This window comes from Leucopleurus acutus, assembly GCF_964270905.1.
Source record: "Leucopleurus acutus genome assembly, chromosome: 1".
Taxonomy (NCBI): Eukaryota; Metazoa; Chordata; class Mammalia; order Artiodactyla; family Delphinidae; genus Leucopleurus; species Leucopleurus acutus.
Genome location: NC_139142.1, coordinates 49,682,330 through 49,699,766, shown reverse-complemented (window position 1 = coordinate 49,699,766; position 17,437 = coordinate 49,682,330). Strand labels below are relative to the sequence as shown.

General features: G+C 39.5%; 1 protein-coding gene and 1 pseudogene across 5 annotated transcripts in view; both read right to left on the bottom strand.

Annotated features, from left to right (window-relative positions):
- Window positions 1–17,437, bottom strand: part of L2HGDH (L-2-hydroxyglutarate dehydrogenase) — a 52,424-nt gene that overhangs the window by 13,104 nt on the left and 21,883 nt on the right. For 2 of the 4 annotated variants that reach the window (XM_082845381.1, XM_082845380.1), the window contains exons 5-8: window positions 11,233–11,395; window positions 9,925–9,959; window positions 1,342–1,509; window positions 290–447 (exon numbers count right to left, since the gene is read on the bottom strand). In XM_082845381.1, the coding sequence (XP_082701507.1) occupies window positions 290–447; window positions 1,342–1,509; window positions 9,925–9,959; window positions 11,233–11,395 (524 nt within the window). Of the gene's footprint in view, window positions 1–289; window positions 448–1,341; window positions 1,510–9,924; window positions 9,960–11,232; window positions 11,396–12,459; window positions 12,640–17,437 lie in introns of those variants that run through there. The other 2 variants (XM_082845383.1, XM_082845382.1) reach the window with 2 other exon arrangements.
- LOC309965736 (histone PARylation factor 1-like) lies at window positions 4,240–5,843 on the bottom strand (annotated as a pseudogene). The gene is made up of 2 exons: window positions 5,505–5,843; window positions 4,240–5,126 (listed from the first exon to the last, which is right to left on the bottom strand). The product of its transcript is annotated as a histone PARylation factor 1-like (transcript).

The window sequence follows — 17,437 nt, the reverse complement described above, 5'->3', positions numbered from 1 at the left end:
CAGCTAGAAGGTTAGCAAAACAAGATCTGGATTCGCAGATGAGCGATCGCTCATGGCTCTTGGTCTTGTTCTTTTTAACCACAACATCACCCTGGCTCATCAGAGTGTTCTTGAAGTAGTTAAAATGTTATGCTTATTCCACAAAGCTCTTAATTTAGATTAATTAAAAAACCAATATACCAATCACAAATATGAAGATTTATCCAATAAACAGAATATTGAGAAAGAAAAAATTCCCATATTAAAAATATAAGCACATAAAATCATTTTTTTAAGGAAATAAAGTTACCTCTTGATAATTATATCCATAATATCTCTGGCACTGAAGTCAAAGGGTCTGTAACCCTCTCGTTTAAAGGCAAGAACTGCATTCGGCCCTAGCCAAATACTGCCGTCCATCCTTGGTGTGAAGTGAACTCCTAGGAAAGGAAATCGGCTATCTGGGACCTATGGATTTAACAGAGCAAAGAACTATTAGCCCCATTTCATACTGCATTTTATTACACATGCAAACATTCAACTGGTAATATAAAACATTTTCTTCCCATGCATCTGATTTGCATTACTTTTGATCTGTACTCAGATAATACTTTTCTATTTACATGCTTCTGCCTAGAAATGCCACACAGGAAACCTGATGCTATGACAATAAGGCACATTGTCCCATCTATTCCTCTTTCTGGGTAAAGAAAAAAAACAACTGTCCTACTTTAGGTTATTCCCCACCTCCACCCTCCCCAAGTAGGGATATATGTGGGTGGCAAATAAAATCAGAGCTGCTGGAAAAAAACACACCTTCATAGCACAGGCTTCTGTAAAGTGGGAATGCAATACTTGGAACAGATGAAATGGAAGTTTTGGCAAGGTCAAAAACATTAAATAGCTGAATACTGGTTGTTCAACCTAGTAGTTCCAGACAGAAGAATGAGCTTTTCATTTAAACGGCTCTGTCTTCTCTACACCATGAAACTACACAGTGGCCAAATCCCCTTTTCTGCACTTATAGACAGTGAACTGAGAAAGAGGGTTGGCATCTGGGCATGCTATAAGGAAAAGTTCTGTTATGAGTACTCCTTCCACCAGAGAAGTGGAAGAATTGGGTTCTTTCTTCACAGCCCTTCCCATGGTGCACTCAAGCTTTCCTGTACTTGTGGGCAAGTCATTATAATTGAATGACTATGATATCGGAATAAAGATTTGGGGATTCAACCACAAGAGAAACAGGTGGAATGATTGCACCAAAAGTCCTTCAAAATATCTTACTTCTCACCCCGGGAAAAGTTTTTGTTTCATTCCCCTTTTTGCCCACAACCATCTTGAGAAGGCAGAAGTACTACCTACTGGATAAATATTCCCTTTTACAAGATAGCGTTTTTCTGGCTTCAAGAGCAGGTAATCTCCCCGGAATGGTACAATTCGCGGATTGGGATTGCAGCCACTCAACTCGGAAATACGGTCTGAGTGAAGTCCTGCACATGTCACAACATACTGACATCGAACCTCCTCTCCCTAGTGCAAGAGAAAAGAACAGTGACTTGTGGGAAGTAGAAAGATTAGGTGGAGGAGGGGGCGAGGGAGAGGGCGGACAGATGATAGAAAAGACAATAAGGGCACAGATATGGACTTCTTCCTTTTTATTCCTTTTAAAAGAGGAAATTAAAACAAGTATCAGCAAAATAAGTTCTTCAGCATTTAGGCGGCAGGTAGGAACTTAGGGCAGTGGCACACAAGAGGATGTACCTTAAATTTTGTACTTTAATCTAGAGATGCAGTGGTTGACCTAGTGAGGATACCTAACAAGCCACACACACATACACCCGTATTTTACTAACACCTAGCACGGAACTTAACTACTTGTTGCATGAAGTAGTAAACTTCGTTTAGGTGGCCCCAACCAATTTGGCTTCCTTTGTGTTTCAGATAGCTTCTCCAGTCTTAGGTAGGAGTAATTCATCTTGTTACTCAATAACCTTGCACAATTCCCACTGTAACCTACCCACCAACCAATTTCTGCTTCCTGATCAGTATCTACTTTGCAAACTGAAGCTACTTTCAAAAACTCATTCATTCAACCCACATTTACTGAGAATGCACACTACAGTCAAGGTTTGCTTTAATGACTAGGAGGCTGCTAATCTTAGGCTGTGTTTTCTCATAAATTTTATTTTGTGATTATCATCTGCATATTTTTAGGTTTACTCTGCCAGGGTTAGGCAATTTGCAACTCTATTTCCTAAATGATTTCATTTAACTCTAATTCACCACCACACTCTAATTTCTATCGCTTTATTTCTTACAGAGGAGACAACTAACACCTTCTTGCTTCAGGTAATTTCTTGTTCCTAGATCTCCTTCCCCGAGGACCTATTTCTGAAGCCTTGGAGTTCTCACCTGCCTCAACGTTCTTTCTTTCTTTGTAGCCCTTACTGATTCAGCCTTATTTTATCTCCGCATGCATCCTATTTTTGCTTAGCTACCAAGATAAGCATCTTTTCATGAGTTATACAAGTCACACTGATGACAAAAATCAGATGAAACTTGTTTATAGTGAATTCAAATTAGCTAGACTAAACCATGAAAGTTTTAAGATGCTTGAAGTCAAAGGACCGTGTCAACAAAAACAGAAGTAGGTTGGTATCTTTCCTGTTCATCTAGAGTTATATACCAGAAGTACAAAAAATTCTTTATGTGATATAAATCTTCTAGTTACTACTTTAAAGCTCAGCAACTCTTTGTTGAAGAGGAGCTTTATAAACGTAAAGTGAAGAGGAGCTTTATAAATGTAAAGATAAGAGAATTTATAGAATGGTACCAGAATGCAATAACCTAGAAGTTCTCTCTTAAAAGCTCAAGGAACAGGCTTCACTGGTGGCGCAGTGGTTGGGAGTCTGCCTGCTAGTGCGGGGGACATGGGTTCGAGCCCTGGTCTGGGAGGATCCCACATGCCGCGGAGCGACTAGGCCCATGAGCCACAACTACTGAGCCTGCACGTCTGGAGCCTGTGCTCCGCAACAAGAGAGGCCGCGATAGTGAGAGGCCCAAGCACCGTGATGAAGAGTGGCCCTTGCTTGCCACAACTAGAGAAAGCCCTCGCACAGAAATGAAGACCCAACACAGCCAAAAAAAAAAAAAAAAAAGCTCAAGGAACAATTCTGAAGAAAAAATTTATTAATAACTGTCATACGTCTCTGAAATCAGTTTATGCTATACACGAAACAATTATTAAATTCAATAACACATTTATTTCACACCCAAAATTGAAATACTGAATTTACATTGAATTATTTGTTCAAACATAAATTTCTTTAAAAAAATAAACTATGCATTACTGTTGCTATTTCATAAGTGAAAGACTTTTTCCCCATATGCAATCTATAAATCTTTAGTTTGCAAATCCTCTCCCCAAAAGTTTATTTTAAAAATTCATTTTCTTTTAACCTGTCATAAAAGCATATTCAACTTGATAAGTTGACTCAAACTTTTATTTTTTCATTTTTTTTTAAACAATTCCATGTATTTTTTTTTTAATTTATTTTTTTAAAGATTTAATTTTACCTGATTTTTGGCTGTGTTGGGTCTTCATTGCTGCACGCGGGCTTTCTCTAGTTGCGACGAGCGAGTGCTACTCTTTGTTGCGGTGCATGGGCTTCTCACTGCGGTGGCTTCTCTTGTTGTGGAGCACAGGCTCTAGGTGCGCAGGCTTCAGTAGTTGTGGCTCATGGGCTCAGTAGTTGTGGTTCGTGGGCTCTAGAGTGCAGGCTTAGTAGCTGTGGCGCATGGGCTTAGTTGCTCCGCGGCGTGTGGGGTCTTCCTGGACCAGAGATCGAACCCATGTCCCCTGCATTGGCAGGCGGATTCTTATCCACTGCGCCACCAGGGAAGTCCCTCAAAATTTTAAATTATATTTTATAATTTAAACTATATATTAAAATTATATTTTAAATTTTAAATTATATTATTTAACTATACTAAAAGAAAATGTCAAAATAAAAGCAACAACTATAGCAAATTTGGGTGAAATACATATCCACTGGTATCCCATAGGCCCCTGCATATCCTGCATCACATGATGCAGACTAGTACTCTAGTGAAAATGTTCCTTAGATGAGGGCAGGGGCAGAAGCAGACTTTTAATCTTTTTTATGTTTTAGCTTTATAAAAGTTTTTAGTAAACGTTTCCATCAGTTTATTTTATGTACTCCTTAAAAAAAAATCACAGGTTTAATATTAATGCTTTAAAGTATTACACACCAAAGAAAGCCAATTCTCATTCATGCAGCAAGTTGGTCTGTGTTTTCTTTACTCCTGTTTACCAGATAATCTTCAATAATTTCTGCAAAGAGACTTCTCTTCAACAGAGTATAGGTAAGAGGTAAAAGCTGGCAGGTAACTTTATGACAATAGTCTGAACCATAGCAAGGAAGTCCATTCCCACTTAAGCCCCATCCCATAATCACATTCATCACTAGCAAACTGCACAAAAGTCATCGCTGAATGAGAGCAAAAGCTTTTAGTCTCTCATCACTTTGTGCTTCAAAAATTGTCTTGCAAATTCCCTTGAAGTTGGCATCCGTTTCAGGGAGCTCTCCGTACTCAGCATCATTTTCATCTACTGGGACAACTAAGCCTGCATCATGAAAAGTCTTTGTCTTGACTTTTTTATCTCTATGTTTCATCTTCATGGTTCTCTGTTCCAATGAGTAACCCAGTGCTCTGGCTGCTTCTGTGCAGTTTTCATCTATGTTCTTCAAGAGATTAGTTTTCTTTTTATGTTACTTAAGTTTTTCATCAAAACAAATTTGACTGCAGCAAACACTATCTCCATTTTGATCAATTATACAATTTTTCTTTGCTCCATCTGTACCAACATATACAGGAGGTTCATCAGGAGACTCCCTGAAATACCCCACATGGAACTGAATTTTATTATCTCCAGTAATAACAGTCTGGAACTCAGGAGGGTCATAATAAAATCTCCAGTGAAGGTTAATATTGGGCTTGCTGATTTTTTGTTCATTTTATACTTCGTAAAGACCCACTAATCGAAGGCCAAGGCTTGCAGAAAAGTGCATCTGCTGACTTCTCAGGATCAAGTTCTTCACAGAAATTCCAGAAGTGATAGAAATCTTCAGGCAGGGCTTCCCTGGTGGCGCCGTGGTTAAGAATCCACCTCCCAATGCAGGGTACACGGGTTTGATCCCTGGTCTGGGAAGATCCCACATGCCGCAGAGCAACTAAGCCCGTGCGCCACAACTACTGAGCCTGCACTCTAGAGTCCACGAGCCACAACTACTGAATCCACAAGCCACAACTACTGAAGCCTGCGCACCTAGAGCCCGTGCTCCATGACAAGAGAAGCCACTGCAATGAGAAGCCCACGCACCACAATGAAGAGTAGCCCCTGCTCACCTCAACTACAGAAAGCCCGCGCACAGCAACAAAGACCCAACACAGCCGAAAATAAATAAATAAAATAAATAAATTTATATATCTAAAAAAGAAATCTTCAGGCAGAGAAAGCTTATGATGATTTTCTATTTCTTTTCTAAAGTCACTGGAGACATCAGCTTTACAGGATTTACTCCTCCTTCACTTCAAATGTTTTTTCACACTGTTGCTCCTCCACACTGGGCCTGCACTTCCCACTGCTGCCAACCATTCTGCTTTTTAATCCTTTTTTGAATGGAGACCCTGGTTGCTCTGCCACTTGGGCCACATGATCCAGCAGCTCTGATGGTAACTGAAGTGTGTGACAGTGATGTTTTACGGAGACCATGGTAGGCCCCTAGAGGTGGAATCAGTACAGAACGGTAGGATTTTGGAGGAAAGTTATACCATCCTCTGCAGGTAATTAGTCTCCTTTTGAGAAAGTGCTTCTGCCTTTGGCTCAACACTCGACCACAGGTCACCAAGTTACCATGTGAACTAACCATTATGAACTAGGTATTGTCTGACTCACCAAGCTGCAAAATTGGGTGTGTACACAGCACTCTGTCATCAAGAGGAAGTGGAATATACAAGATAAGGGTTGTATAGGTCCTGTAGGCACACATAAATTGTGCAGGCAAGTGGCTCAAATTCCCATGACCTCTACTGCTAAATCATCTCCTCCCTCTCAGCCTGCCCCCATGGCCCCATGGAAAGTTCTCTGTCATCAGCTGACCAAGGAAGAAAAAAAATACAGGCCTGGTTTACAAATGGTTCTGCACAACATTCTGGCGTCACTTGAAAATGAACAGCTACAGCACCAGAGCCCCACTCGGGAGTGGCCCTGAAGGACTGCAGTGAAGGGAAATCTTCCCAGGGGGAAGAACACTGAACGTTACACTTGGTTATTTATCTTACCTAGAAGGAGAGATGGCTAGAAGTATGGATTTACACTGCTTCATGTGCAATGACTAATGGTTTGCTGGATGGTCAGAAAAGGGAGCTCTGGAGAAAAGGTATGTGAATGGACCTCTCCAAACGGGCTCAGATAAAAAAGATATTTGAGTACTATATGAATGTTCACTAAAGAGTGATTGATCGTGGAAGAGGAAGATTTTAATAATCAGTAGACAAGATGACCTGCTCTGTGGACATTAGCTAGCCTCTTTCCCCAGGTACCCCTGTCCTCACCCAATGGTTTCATGAACTAAATGGTTATGGCAGCAAGGAGGTAATGCAAGGGTTCAGCAACATGGACTTACTCACCAAAGCTGATCTGTTTACAACCACTGCTGAATGTTCAATCTGCCAACAGCGGAATCAACAGAGCCACTGATATGGTCCCTGGACCACTTCAATCAAAAACCAAAGGCAGCACTCAGTGCTCACTGGAATAGACACTTGCTCTGGATATAAATTTGTCTTCCCTGCCCACAATGCTTCTATGGAAACCACCATCTGTGAATTTATAGGATGCCTTATTCACTGTTATGGTATTTTACTTAGAAGAATTACTTCTGATCAGTGAGCTTATTTTATAGGAAATGAAGTATAACAATAGGCTCATGCTTGTGTAATGCACTGATTTTATCATTTTCCCCACAATCCTGAAGCTGCTGGGTGACAAAAAGTAGAATGGGCTTTTGAAGATTCAATAACAGCACTAGTTGGCTGGCAACACCTACAGGTCTGGGGCAAGGTCTTCTAGGATTCTCTACATGCTCTAAACCAGTGACTAATATATGGTGTTGTTTCTCCCATAGCCAGGATTCACAGGCCTGGAAATCAAGAGGCAGAAAATGGGAGTAGCTCCTTACTATTACAGTAAAATTTTTTGCTTCCTATCCCTACAACTTTTGGCTCTGATGGTCTAGAGGTCTTAGTTCCCAAGGGAAAAAGGCTTCCATTAGAGAATAAGCAATGGTTGCATTAAGTTAGAAATTGATACTGCCACACTTGGCCACTTTGGGTTCCCCCTGCCAGTGATCAATAGGCAGAGGGGATTACTGTACTGAGTGGGGTAATTGATTCTGACTCTCAAGGAGAAACTGAGTTGCTACCACATAGAGGGCTCAGGGATGATAAAGAGGAGTACATCTGGAATGTAGCTCTCCTGGGACATGCCTTAATTTTCCCATGTATTATTATAAAACTTAATGGAAAGTACCACAACCCAAAACAGGCAGGGCTTCGAATGGCACAGACACTTCAGGAATGAAAGTTTGAGTTACCCCACCAAACTAGGAACCATGACCAGCTGAGATGCTTGCCAAGGGCAAAGGGACTATGGAATGAGTAGTGGAAGAAGGAAATTATAAATATCAGCTATGACCACATGTCTGGTGACAGAAATGAGGAGTGTAGTAGCTATGGGTAATTCTTCCTCATTTTGAAATAAATATATTTGTCTATAAATTACCCAATTATTTCTTTATCCTCATTATTATGGACTGAATTCTGTCTCCCCTAAATCCATACGTTGAAGTCCTAACGCCCAACGAGACTGTATTTGGAGACAGGACCTTTAGGGAGGTAATTAAGGTTAAATAAGGTCACAAAAGTGGAGCCCTAATCTAATAGGAATGGTGTTCTTATAAGACAAAGAGATACCAGAGGTTGCTCTCTCCTACTCTTTCTCTGCACATGTGCACGCACAGAGAAAAGGCCACGTAAGGACATAGTGTGAAGACAGTCATCCACAAGCTGAGAAGAGAGATCTCACCAGAAGCCAACCCTGATGGCACCTTGACCCTAGATTTCTAGCCTCCAGAGCTGCGAAAAAATAAATTTCTGTTGTTAAAGCCACCCCGTCTGTGGTGTTCTGTTAAGGCAGCCCTAGATGACTAACACACCCATCTCTGTCACTTCCCCACTGTCTAACACCTCAACTTCAGTACTATCGACATTTGGGGCCAGATACCTCTTTGTTCTGGGGGCCTGTCTCTCACATTGTAGGATGTTTAGCAGAATCCCTGGCCTCTACCCACTAAATGCCAGTAGCATTGCCCCCCTTCTACTAGATGTGACAATAAAAATGTCTCCAGACATTGCCAAATGTCTCCTAGGAGGAGAAACTGCCTCCCGTTGAGAACTACTGATTTAATATAAGATGCTTAAATTGTGGTTAACCTTTTATCTCAGTATTTAAGTTGCAGGATCTCAAAGGGGGAGAGTGACTCAGCTAGAAAAGAAATGAACATTCATGATCAATAAAGTAGACTTCGTATCTTTTTTGGAGAGTAAGCATGTCTTCAGGTGTATGGAAGATAGTTGCACCTTGTGGATGGAAGCATAATTTTTCTACTCTCTTTATTTGGAAGTTAAATATGATTATAAGGGGTGTGAATGGATGCCAAGTTGAAAAGGGATGGACTGCAGGGGGTTATACTGTGTCGATCTGGTTAAGCTGGGAACAACAATTCTTCCCTATACGGTTCCAGCTTAAAGCTGACCAAACAGGAATTGCATATGGTTTGGCAGGCAGAAGTACAGCAGCAGCCACTATTCTCTGAAGGTCATTCTAGTCCAATGAAGTGACAAACACCCACTGCAAAGTAAATTACAGCTCCACATTCAGCTTCCCAACTACTGCTCCTACTGATCAGGCACTGCTCCAGCCCACTGCTTGGGTATAGACAGAGGCAAGAGCCCCCCATATCTCCTCATGAACTTCCTGCTTGCATTCCCACTTCAGCAGCTAGACACATGTGGCTTCTCAGACTGGCTGGAGATGCCTCTGATCTACCAACTCCCCTTCTGAACCTGCACTTCCCCAGATCCTTTAAAAATTGTGTAAGGGGACTTCCCTGGTGGTCCAGTGGATAAGACTCCACACTCCCAATTCAGGGGGCCCAGGTTCGATCCCTGGTCAGGGAAATAGATCCCGCATGCATGCCACAACTAAGAGTCCGCATGCCACAGTGAAGATCCCGCATGCCGCAACTAAGACCCGGCACAGCCAAAATAAATAAATAAATATTTTTTAAAAATGTGTAAGGCCTAATTCCTATAACATACTCATTGATGACTCTACTCTCCTGACTGAACTCTGATCGTTCAGTGAACATACAGCTAACGAAATGCTTCTATGCCATTCAATAATTCTTGTTTTAGACTATGAGAAGATGAAGAAAAGTAGTCCATCTCTCTCTGCACAACCTGCTCCCTGCCCCCAAAGTCTTCTCGTTAGCAGACAGTTAATAAGTTAATGTAGATAAGTAGGCAGAGCAATAAAACTATCAGTTTTTATTACTCTAAGTGCTTATAATCCTATCCTTTGCTGGCACAAACACTTCATGAAGACATTTCCAAGTTGAAACCCTTCTTAGAATGAAAGCTGTTACACTGCTCTCAAAGGATTTCTCTCAGAATAACTTTTACATTAGACGAATTTCATTCAATGACATAAAATACAGCACTGTGGTTAATTCAACTTTTTAAGAAAGGAGATGACCATAGATAAAGTAGATGAAAGTAGTTTTGCTTAAGAATCATTACCTTTGTATTCCTTATAACAACTGGGTATTTCATCCCTGAAAAAAAATTAGTGAAAGATTTATTTTTAGCAAAAGAAAGCCTACATTAAACAAACATTATTCTAGTAATCATTTAAAAGATTGTCTCTGTCATAACCATTATTGCCCCCTACTTTTCATTCTAAAGTTTTTTACCAAGTAACAAGATTAAACTAGTTCATATTTGACAATATACAAAACTCTGGCATGTTTTTAGCATATTTTATTTTAATTCATTTAATCTATACTTATAAACCATTCCCCACCCCAGCTCCAAAATAGACAGTCCCAGCTTTTCTGTGAACTGCAATCCTAGAAAACAGGCTATAAAATGGATCATCATAAATCAGTATGCATTTTCTCACAGAACTAATGCTATGACACTTGTTGTTCAAGTCTTGGTTATCTGAATCCTTGCGGATTCTAAGTTGTATAGAGAAGCAAGAGTTATCACAACACAGAATTTCCAATGATAAACTATTTATAAAATTAGTTCCCAATCAGATACATGTGATCTCAAAGACCTATAAAGCATATGTACAGCAGGTAAAAAAAATATGATCTACTTACTTATATCATAGATTTGATTGATTATGCTACCTGTCTAACAATCTCAATTATTTAACAATTTTGCTCATCATCTTAGAATTTAAAAGGACACTGGGAGAATGACTCAGATAGCCCAGATCTCCTTAAAAACCTGTCAAGAAAGAATGAACTGAACACTACTTTTTTTCTCCTTCAAATTTCCCAACAATGAATCTAAGGCTTAAAAACTAATTCATTTGGTTAAAAAAAAAAATTGTCCCCAAAGCAAAACAAAACAAACTCTAAGTACAGGCTACAATGAAGGAACTGGTGGGGGGGGGGGGGTAGAGGGGGAATTCAGAATGGCTGAGTCATGTCCTATCCCCAGACAGTCTGATTCAGTAAGACTGGGTGATGCTAAAATCTGCATTTTTAACAAGCACTCCCAGGGGATTCTGACTAACCTAGATAGGGAAGTGTTTGCAGGCTAACTTTCCATAAACAGCCTTGGCAGTTCGGGATTTAGCACTAGTCAGAAGTGTCCCATCAATGCCTAGTTCTATCAGCACAAGACTCACTAGAAGTCCCAGTTCTCCCATATCCGGTCTCACCCTCACCCCTTCTGTATCTGCCTCCAGCTCTGGGCCCTTACTGTAGCCTAGCTTCTGGTGGCCCTCTTGCCAGCGCTACCCTAGCCAAAAACAGTCCCAAGTTTGTTCAGAAGTCAATTCAGTATTCAAAAGAAAAGACAAGGATTGCTTACCATCTTTACTTCTTGAAGAACTTTCTTTAGCCATTTCAATATCTTCTACTTCAAAATTGGTCAAAACAGAGCCACCTGCTTCTTGGAAATCCTGGGCAAATGACAAAGCCACTTGCTGATAGTCCACAATGCCAGTATGAGGACAATCAATAGCCATTAGACCCTGGCACAGAATTGTGAAAAAAGCAAGACAATACAATTAAAAACCACTGAGCATAGGTTGTGCGATAAATTTGATTTTTGGCTGAATTTTTTTATTGTTTATATTGATGGATAACACACAATTAGCCTTTCCTGGCAAACATCTGATAGTCTTAAAGAAAAATAAAAGTGCTCAATTCAATGCCTAAATTTGAAATTGAATACATGTATAATTTGTCTAACAGATAAAAGAAATAATACTAGCTAAATAAGAAAACCTCTATAATCAGGAAATAATTCTCCTCCTTAGGGGAGTTAATTTTTCCAGGCTCTTCCAGCTGCTACAATGAGTTTTTCTGTTTTATTTATACCTTACCCTCTCTGATTCTGATTCATATCTGATTGTGAATCAAATAGTGTATCACCAATTATATTTTAAACAAACTGTAGAGATTTTTCCCAGTAGTATATTATATGTCATGCACACTCAGTGAGAGCTCAGAGTTGTTCACAGTGTTTGCCGAGTGTTGAGTTGATTTGCTGCAGAATCTATCTTCAAGACTACAACTACTGAATGGAGATTTTATGTGGTCAATTCAAACTTTCTCTTCAGGTAATATGAGAAATTAATAGCCTGGGTCTTTTGTTGCTATGTTGGGGGGTGTGTGTGTGTTGTCACTCAAAACATGTTTAAACTCTATAAATGAATGATCTACAACCATACCTATTTAATTTTTTAGAATAAGTATTGAATGTGCATTGGCTTTTCTAATTCTGAAGAAAAGGAAACAAGTAGCATTTCACAAAGTATTGACTACATTTTGGTGAATCCTTGGAAATGGCACCATTTTCTGTTGCCTTATTGTATATAAGAGTATATCAGTTCTCCCAATCAATTACCCCTAAGAGCGTAGCCTGGTTCCCAGGATAAATGGCGCCCAGAAGTTGAGCACGACAGGTAAATGCTGCTATCCTCCTGTTTGGCCAGGACTGCACTGTTGTTGCAGTTTTACAATGATATCTGATAATATTATTTTAAATATCTCATCTGTATTCACTGCTCCACCCCTACCCCAGTGCATTTACCTGCTTGGCCTTTAAAAGTTTTTGACTTTGCCACCCATCCCTGACCAATGCTTCCAAATGGCCAGATGACACTAAGGGTGAAGGCTCACAAAATGCCTCACAGTCTCTTTTCACAAACTGAACATAACATTTGGCAAACTTCATCATTTTCCTGACAGTCTTGCTTCCAGAATATGACAGCATTTGCCAAGAACAGGAAATCATTCCTTCTGTTTCAATACAATCACATGTAAGATTTTACATTAGAACTTACATTGCCTGAAATCCCTAAATTCTCAGGTCAAATAAGTATAATTCAACTTTAAACTACAAATGGTATTTGGGGTACAATAACCTTGGAAGCTAACTTAGGATAATACTAAGAGTTTAGCCACAAAAAATAAGAGTTTAGTTACAAAAAACTTCCTTACGTAGCATAAAAACTATGTGACAAGTATGATAACAGGGTGATAAAAACATGCTGTAAAAGTGTTTCATATCAATAGTTTTTTATAATCCCAAATATCCTCCTTATTCATCTTATACTCCTATAACCCAGCACATGCCTGACACACAGAAGCACTCAACTATTTACTGACTGACTGAACTTTTGAGGGCTGTCTTTAAACTTACTAGATTCCTCCCCCATCCCAGACCTTCCCTAACAGGTTTTCCTTCTTCCTTCCCTTTCTAGCCTTGGCTGTGACCGTCCTCATGAGATGTTGGTGTGCCCCGCCTATATGTGTAGTGGGGGGAAGGTGTAGCGAGTCACTGCTGCCCAGCAGTCAGACACTCTGGCCCAGGGCAGGGTTGGGGGACAGGCTGACTGTGTCTGTCAGCCAGCAGGCTGGGCGTGCACTGTCCAGGTTAGCAGGTCAGAGCTTGAATCTGAGGTTACGGCAGGTCAGGTGTCTGGAAAAGAACCAGGCAAGCAGGTCAGGGAAAGTTGGGAGCTGGAAGTCAGTCAGGAGGCTAGAGGAACAGAGGAATGTGTGCCTGACCAATAGTGCTAAAGAAAAGGCAGGTGGATCACCACAGCTAAGGTCAGAGGAGGCAGTCAGGATTTACCCACAGCAAGCACTGTCAAGAGCTATCCTTCAAAGTTTACAGAGGCAGTTTAAAATTTTCCAAGATACTTCCCCTAGGGGCACTTAATTTTCTTCTTAAAGAGATCTGGTCCAAGAAGCCCTTTCCGAGTTCCCCTGACAAACTGTTTCTTTCTGGAGGGCCTGGAAGAAACAGATGTGACCCTATACCATGGAAATTTCGCCACCCATTCTTGGTAGTGGTGGTGAAGTTGGGGGAAAAGGAAGGAATTTACTCAAGACACTTCTATGAAATAACCAGAGTATATTTTCTACTACGTATTGCCACCCCTAAATATCAATACAGCTAGACATTGATAACTATAATGTGGCATTCTATAAAGCAGATCACTACTGCAGAGGACTCAGAGAAAAGTAGGATATACCTCTTTTATGAGTTACACTATTTATTCATCTTTCAAGTGAGGGGTTCACTTCTGAGAAGATTTTCCTAGACTTTCAGAGTAAGCTAAAAGCTCTCCCTTACCTTGGCACAAGACAGAGTATCAGTTCTATCAGAAAACTTATCACTGTATTAAAATTGTATTTTCTGCTATACTACAACTTCCTTCAGGATGACAACTCTGTCTTACTCACTTTCATATCTGCAGTGCCCAACATAGTGTTCGGCACATAGTAAAGAAGAAAATGTCAGTTAAACTGAACAGAAACATACCAGTTCTGAGTCAGATCTGTGAGGAGGGGACTCTTTAAGTTGTACGACCTTGGAGAATTACCTTAACCAGTTTCTTCACTTATAAGACACAAAAATATGCATACATAATTTGATTATCTATACACAAACACTTCATCCACCTCATTCCAAGACACGTGAGGATCACAGGGTCAGGTACACAGAACAATATCCAGATTCATTCTGAACCTTTATGACTTATGAAGAGTTGTTCTGTTTTTTGTTTCTTTTTTAACAGTTAGGCATGATATAAAGAACCATGGGTCCATGTTTCTATTTTTTTTCTATCTTTAAAGTGCTGACAAGGATACATGACAGACAACAATTGTTGTTCCAGTTGATTAGCTGGAATCTTCCATATACTCCAGATTTCAGTACTGCCACGAAACCAATAATCCTGTTTTCCAAACTCCACAATCAATATTGTTTTTACATCTTGACTAAATCCACAGTGGGGTCAGGGGCTCACATGTGCTTTTATTTGTTTATTTTTTTACACCAACCTTAAAGTGTGAAAGAGCTTTTCATTAGTACATAAAAAGAGAAACACATGTTAAAAATTAGCATGCCTTCCTGGGGGAGGTTATAAATTGTTTTATTCTCAAATGGCAAGGTAATACTTGATACAGATCAGCGAGATTCTCACATCTTAATTTCACAACCAAATCCCATCAAAACCACATAAAGTTACAAAACAGCAACAGGTTTAGCTGTTTTATATTCAGGAAGCACTCAATAATTTTTGTAAAGCACTGTTTAGATGTGAGTTTAAATGCTTCATTTCTGTTTTAGTAGACTTGATTTTTTAGAGCAGTTTTAGGTTCACAGAAAAATTGAGCAGAAGGTACAGAGATTTCCCATATATTTCCTGCCCCCCACATGTACAGACTCCTAATCTCTTTATTTTTTTTTATACAGCAGGTTCTTATTAGTTATCCATTTTATACATATTAGTGTACACATGTCAATCCCAATCTCCCAATTCATCACACCACTAGCCCTGCCACCACTTTCCCCCCAGGGTGTCCATACGTTTGTTCTCTACATCTGTGTCTCAATTTCTGCCCTGCAAACCGGTTCATCTGTACCGTTTTTCTAGGTTCCACATACATGCGTTAATATACGATATTTGTTTTTCACTTTCTGACTTACTTCACTCTGTATGAGTCTCTGGATTCATCCACATCTCTACAAATGACCCAATTTCGTTTCTTTTTATGGCTGAGTAATATTCCATTGTATATATGTACCACACCTTCTTCATCCATTCGTCTGTTGATGGGCATTTAGGTTGCTTCCATGACCTGGCTATTGTAAATAGTGCTGCAATGAACACTGGGGTGCATGTGTCTTTTTGAATTAGGATTTTCTCTGGGTATATGCCCAGTAGTGGGATTGCTGGATCATATGGTAATTCTACTTTTAGTTTTTTAAGGAACCTCCATAGTGGCTGTATCAATTTACATTCCCACCAACAGTGCAAGAGGGTTCCCTTTTCTCCACACCCTCTCCAGCATTTGTTGTTTGTAGATTTTCTGATGATGCACATTCTAACAGGTGTGAGGTGATACCTCATTGTAGTTTTGATTTGCATTTCTCTAATAATTAGTGATGCTGAGCAGCTTTTCATGTGCTCCTTGGCCATCTGTATGTCTTCTTTGGAGAAACATCTATTTAGGTCTTCTGCCCATTTCTGGATTGGGTTTTTATTTTTTTAATATTGAGCTGCATGAGCTGTTTGTATATTTTGGAGATTAATCCTTTGTTGTTTTGTTTGCAAATATTTTCTCGCTTTCTGAGGCTCGTCTTTTCATCTTGTTTGTAGTTTTCTTTGCTTTGCAAGAGCTTTTAAGTTTCATTAGGTCCCATTTGTTTATTTTTGTTTTTATTTCCATTACTCTAGTAGGTGGATCAAAAAAGATCTTGCTGTGATTTATGTCAAAGAATGTTCTTCCTATGTTTTCCTCTAAGAGTTTTACAGTGTCTGGTCTTACATTTAGGTCTCTAATCTATTTTGAGTTTATTTTTGTATATGGTGTTAGGGAGTGTTCTAATTTCATTCTTTTACACATAGCTGTCCAGTTTTCCCAGCACCACTTATTGAAGAGACTGTCTTTACTGCACTGTATATCCTTGCCTCCTTTGTCATAGATTAGTTGACCATAGGTGTGTGGGTTTATATCTGGGCTTTCTATCCTGTTCCATTGATCTATATTTCTGTTTTTGTGCCAGTACCATATTGTCTTCATTACTGTAGCTTTGTAGTATAGTCTGAAGTCAGGGAGTCTAATTCCTCCAGCTCCATTTTTTTCCCTCAAGACCACTTTGGCTATTCAGGGTCTTTTGTGTCTCCATACAAATTTTAAGATTTTTTGTTCTAGCTCTGTAAAAAATGCCATTGGTAATTTGATAGGGATTGCACTGAATCTGTAGATTGCTTTGGGTAGTATAGTTATTTTCACAATATTGAATCTTCCAACAAAAGGGCATGGTATATCTCTCTATCTGTTTGTATCATCTTTAATTTCTTTTAACATTGTTTTATAGTTTTCTGCATAGAGGTCTTTTGTCTCCCTAGGTATTTTATTCTTTTTGTTGCAGTGGTAAATGGGAGTGTTTCCTTAATTTCTCTTTCAGATTTTTCATCATTAGGGTGTAGGAATGCAAGAGATTTCTGTGCAGTAATTTTGTATCCTGCAACTTTACCAAAATCATTGATTAGCTCTAGTAGTTTTCTGGTGGCATCTTTAGGATTCTCTATGTATAGTATCATGTCATCTGCAACAGTGACAGTTTTACTTCTTCTTTTCCAATTTGTATTCCTTTTATTTCTTTTTCTTCTCAGACTGCCGCGGCTAGGACTTCCAAAACTATGTTGAATAATAGTGGTGAGAGTGGACATCCTTGTCTTGTTCCTGATCTTAGAGGAAATGCTTTCAGTTTTTCACCATTAAGAATGATGTTTGCTGTGGGTTTTTGTATATGGCCTTTATTATGTTGAGGTAGGTTCCCTCTATGCCCACCTTCTGAAGAGTTATCATAAATGTGTGTTGAATTTTGTCAAAAGCTTTTTCGGCATCTATTGAGATAATCATATAGTTTTTATCCTTCAATCTGTTAATATGGTGTATCACACTGATTGATTTGCGTATATTAAAGAATCCTTGAATCCCTAGGATAAATCCCACTTGATCATGGTGTATGATCCTTTTAACATGTT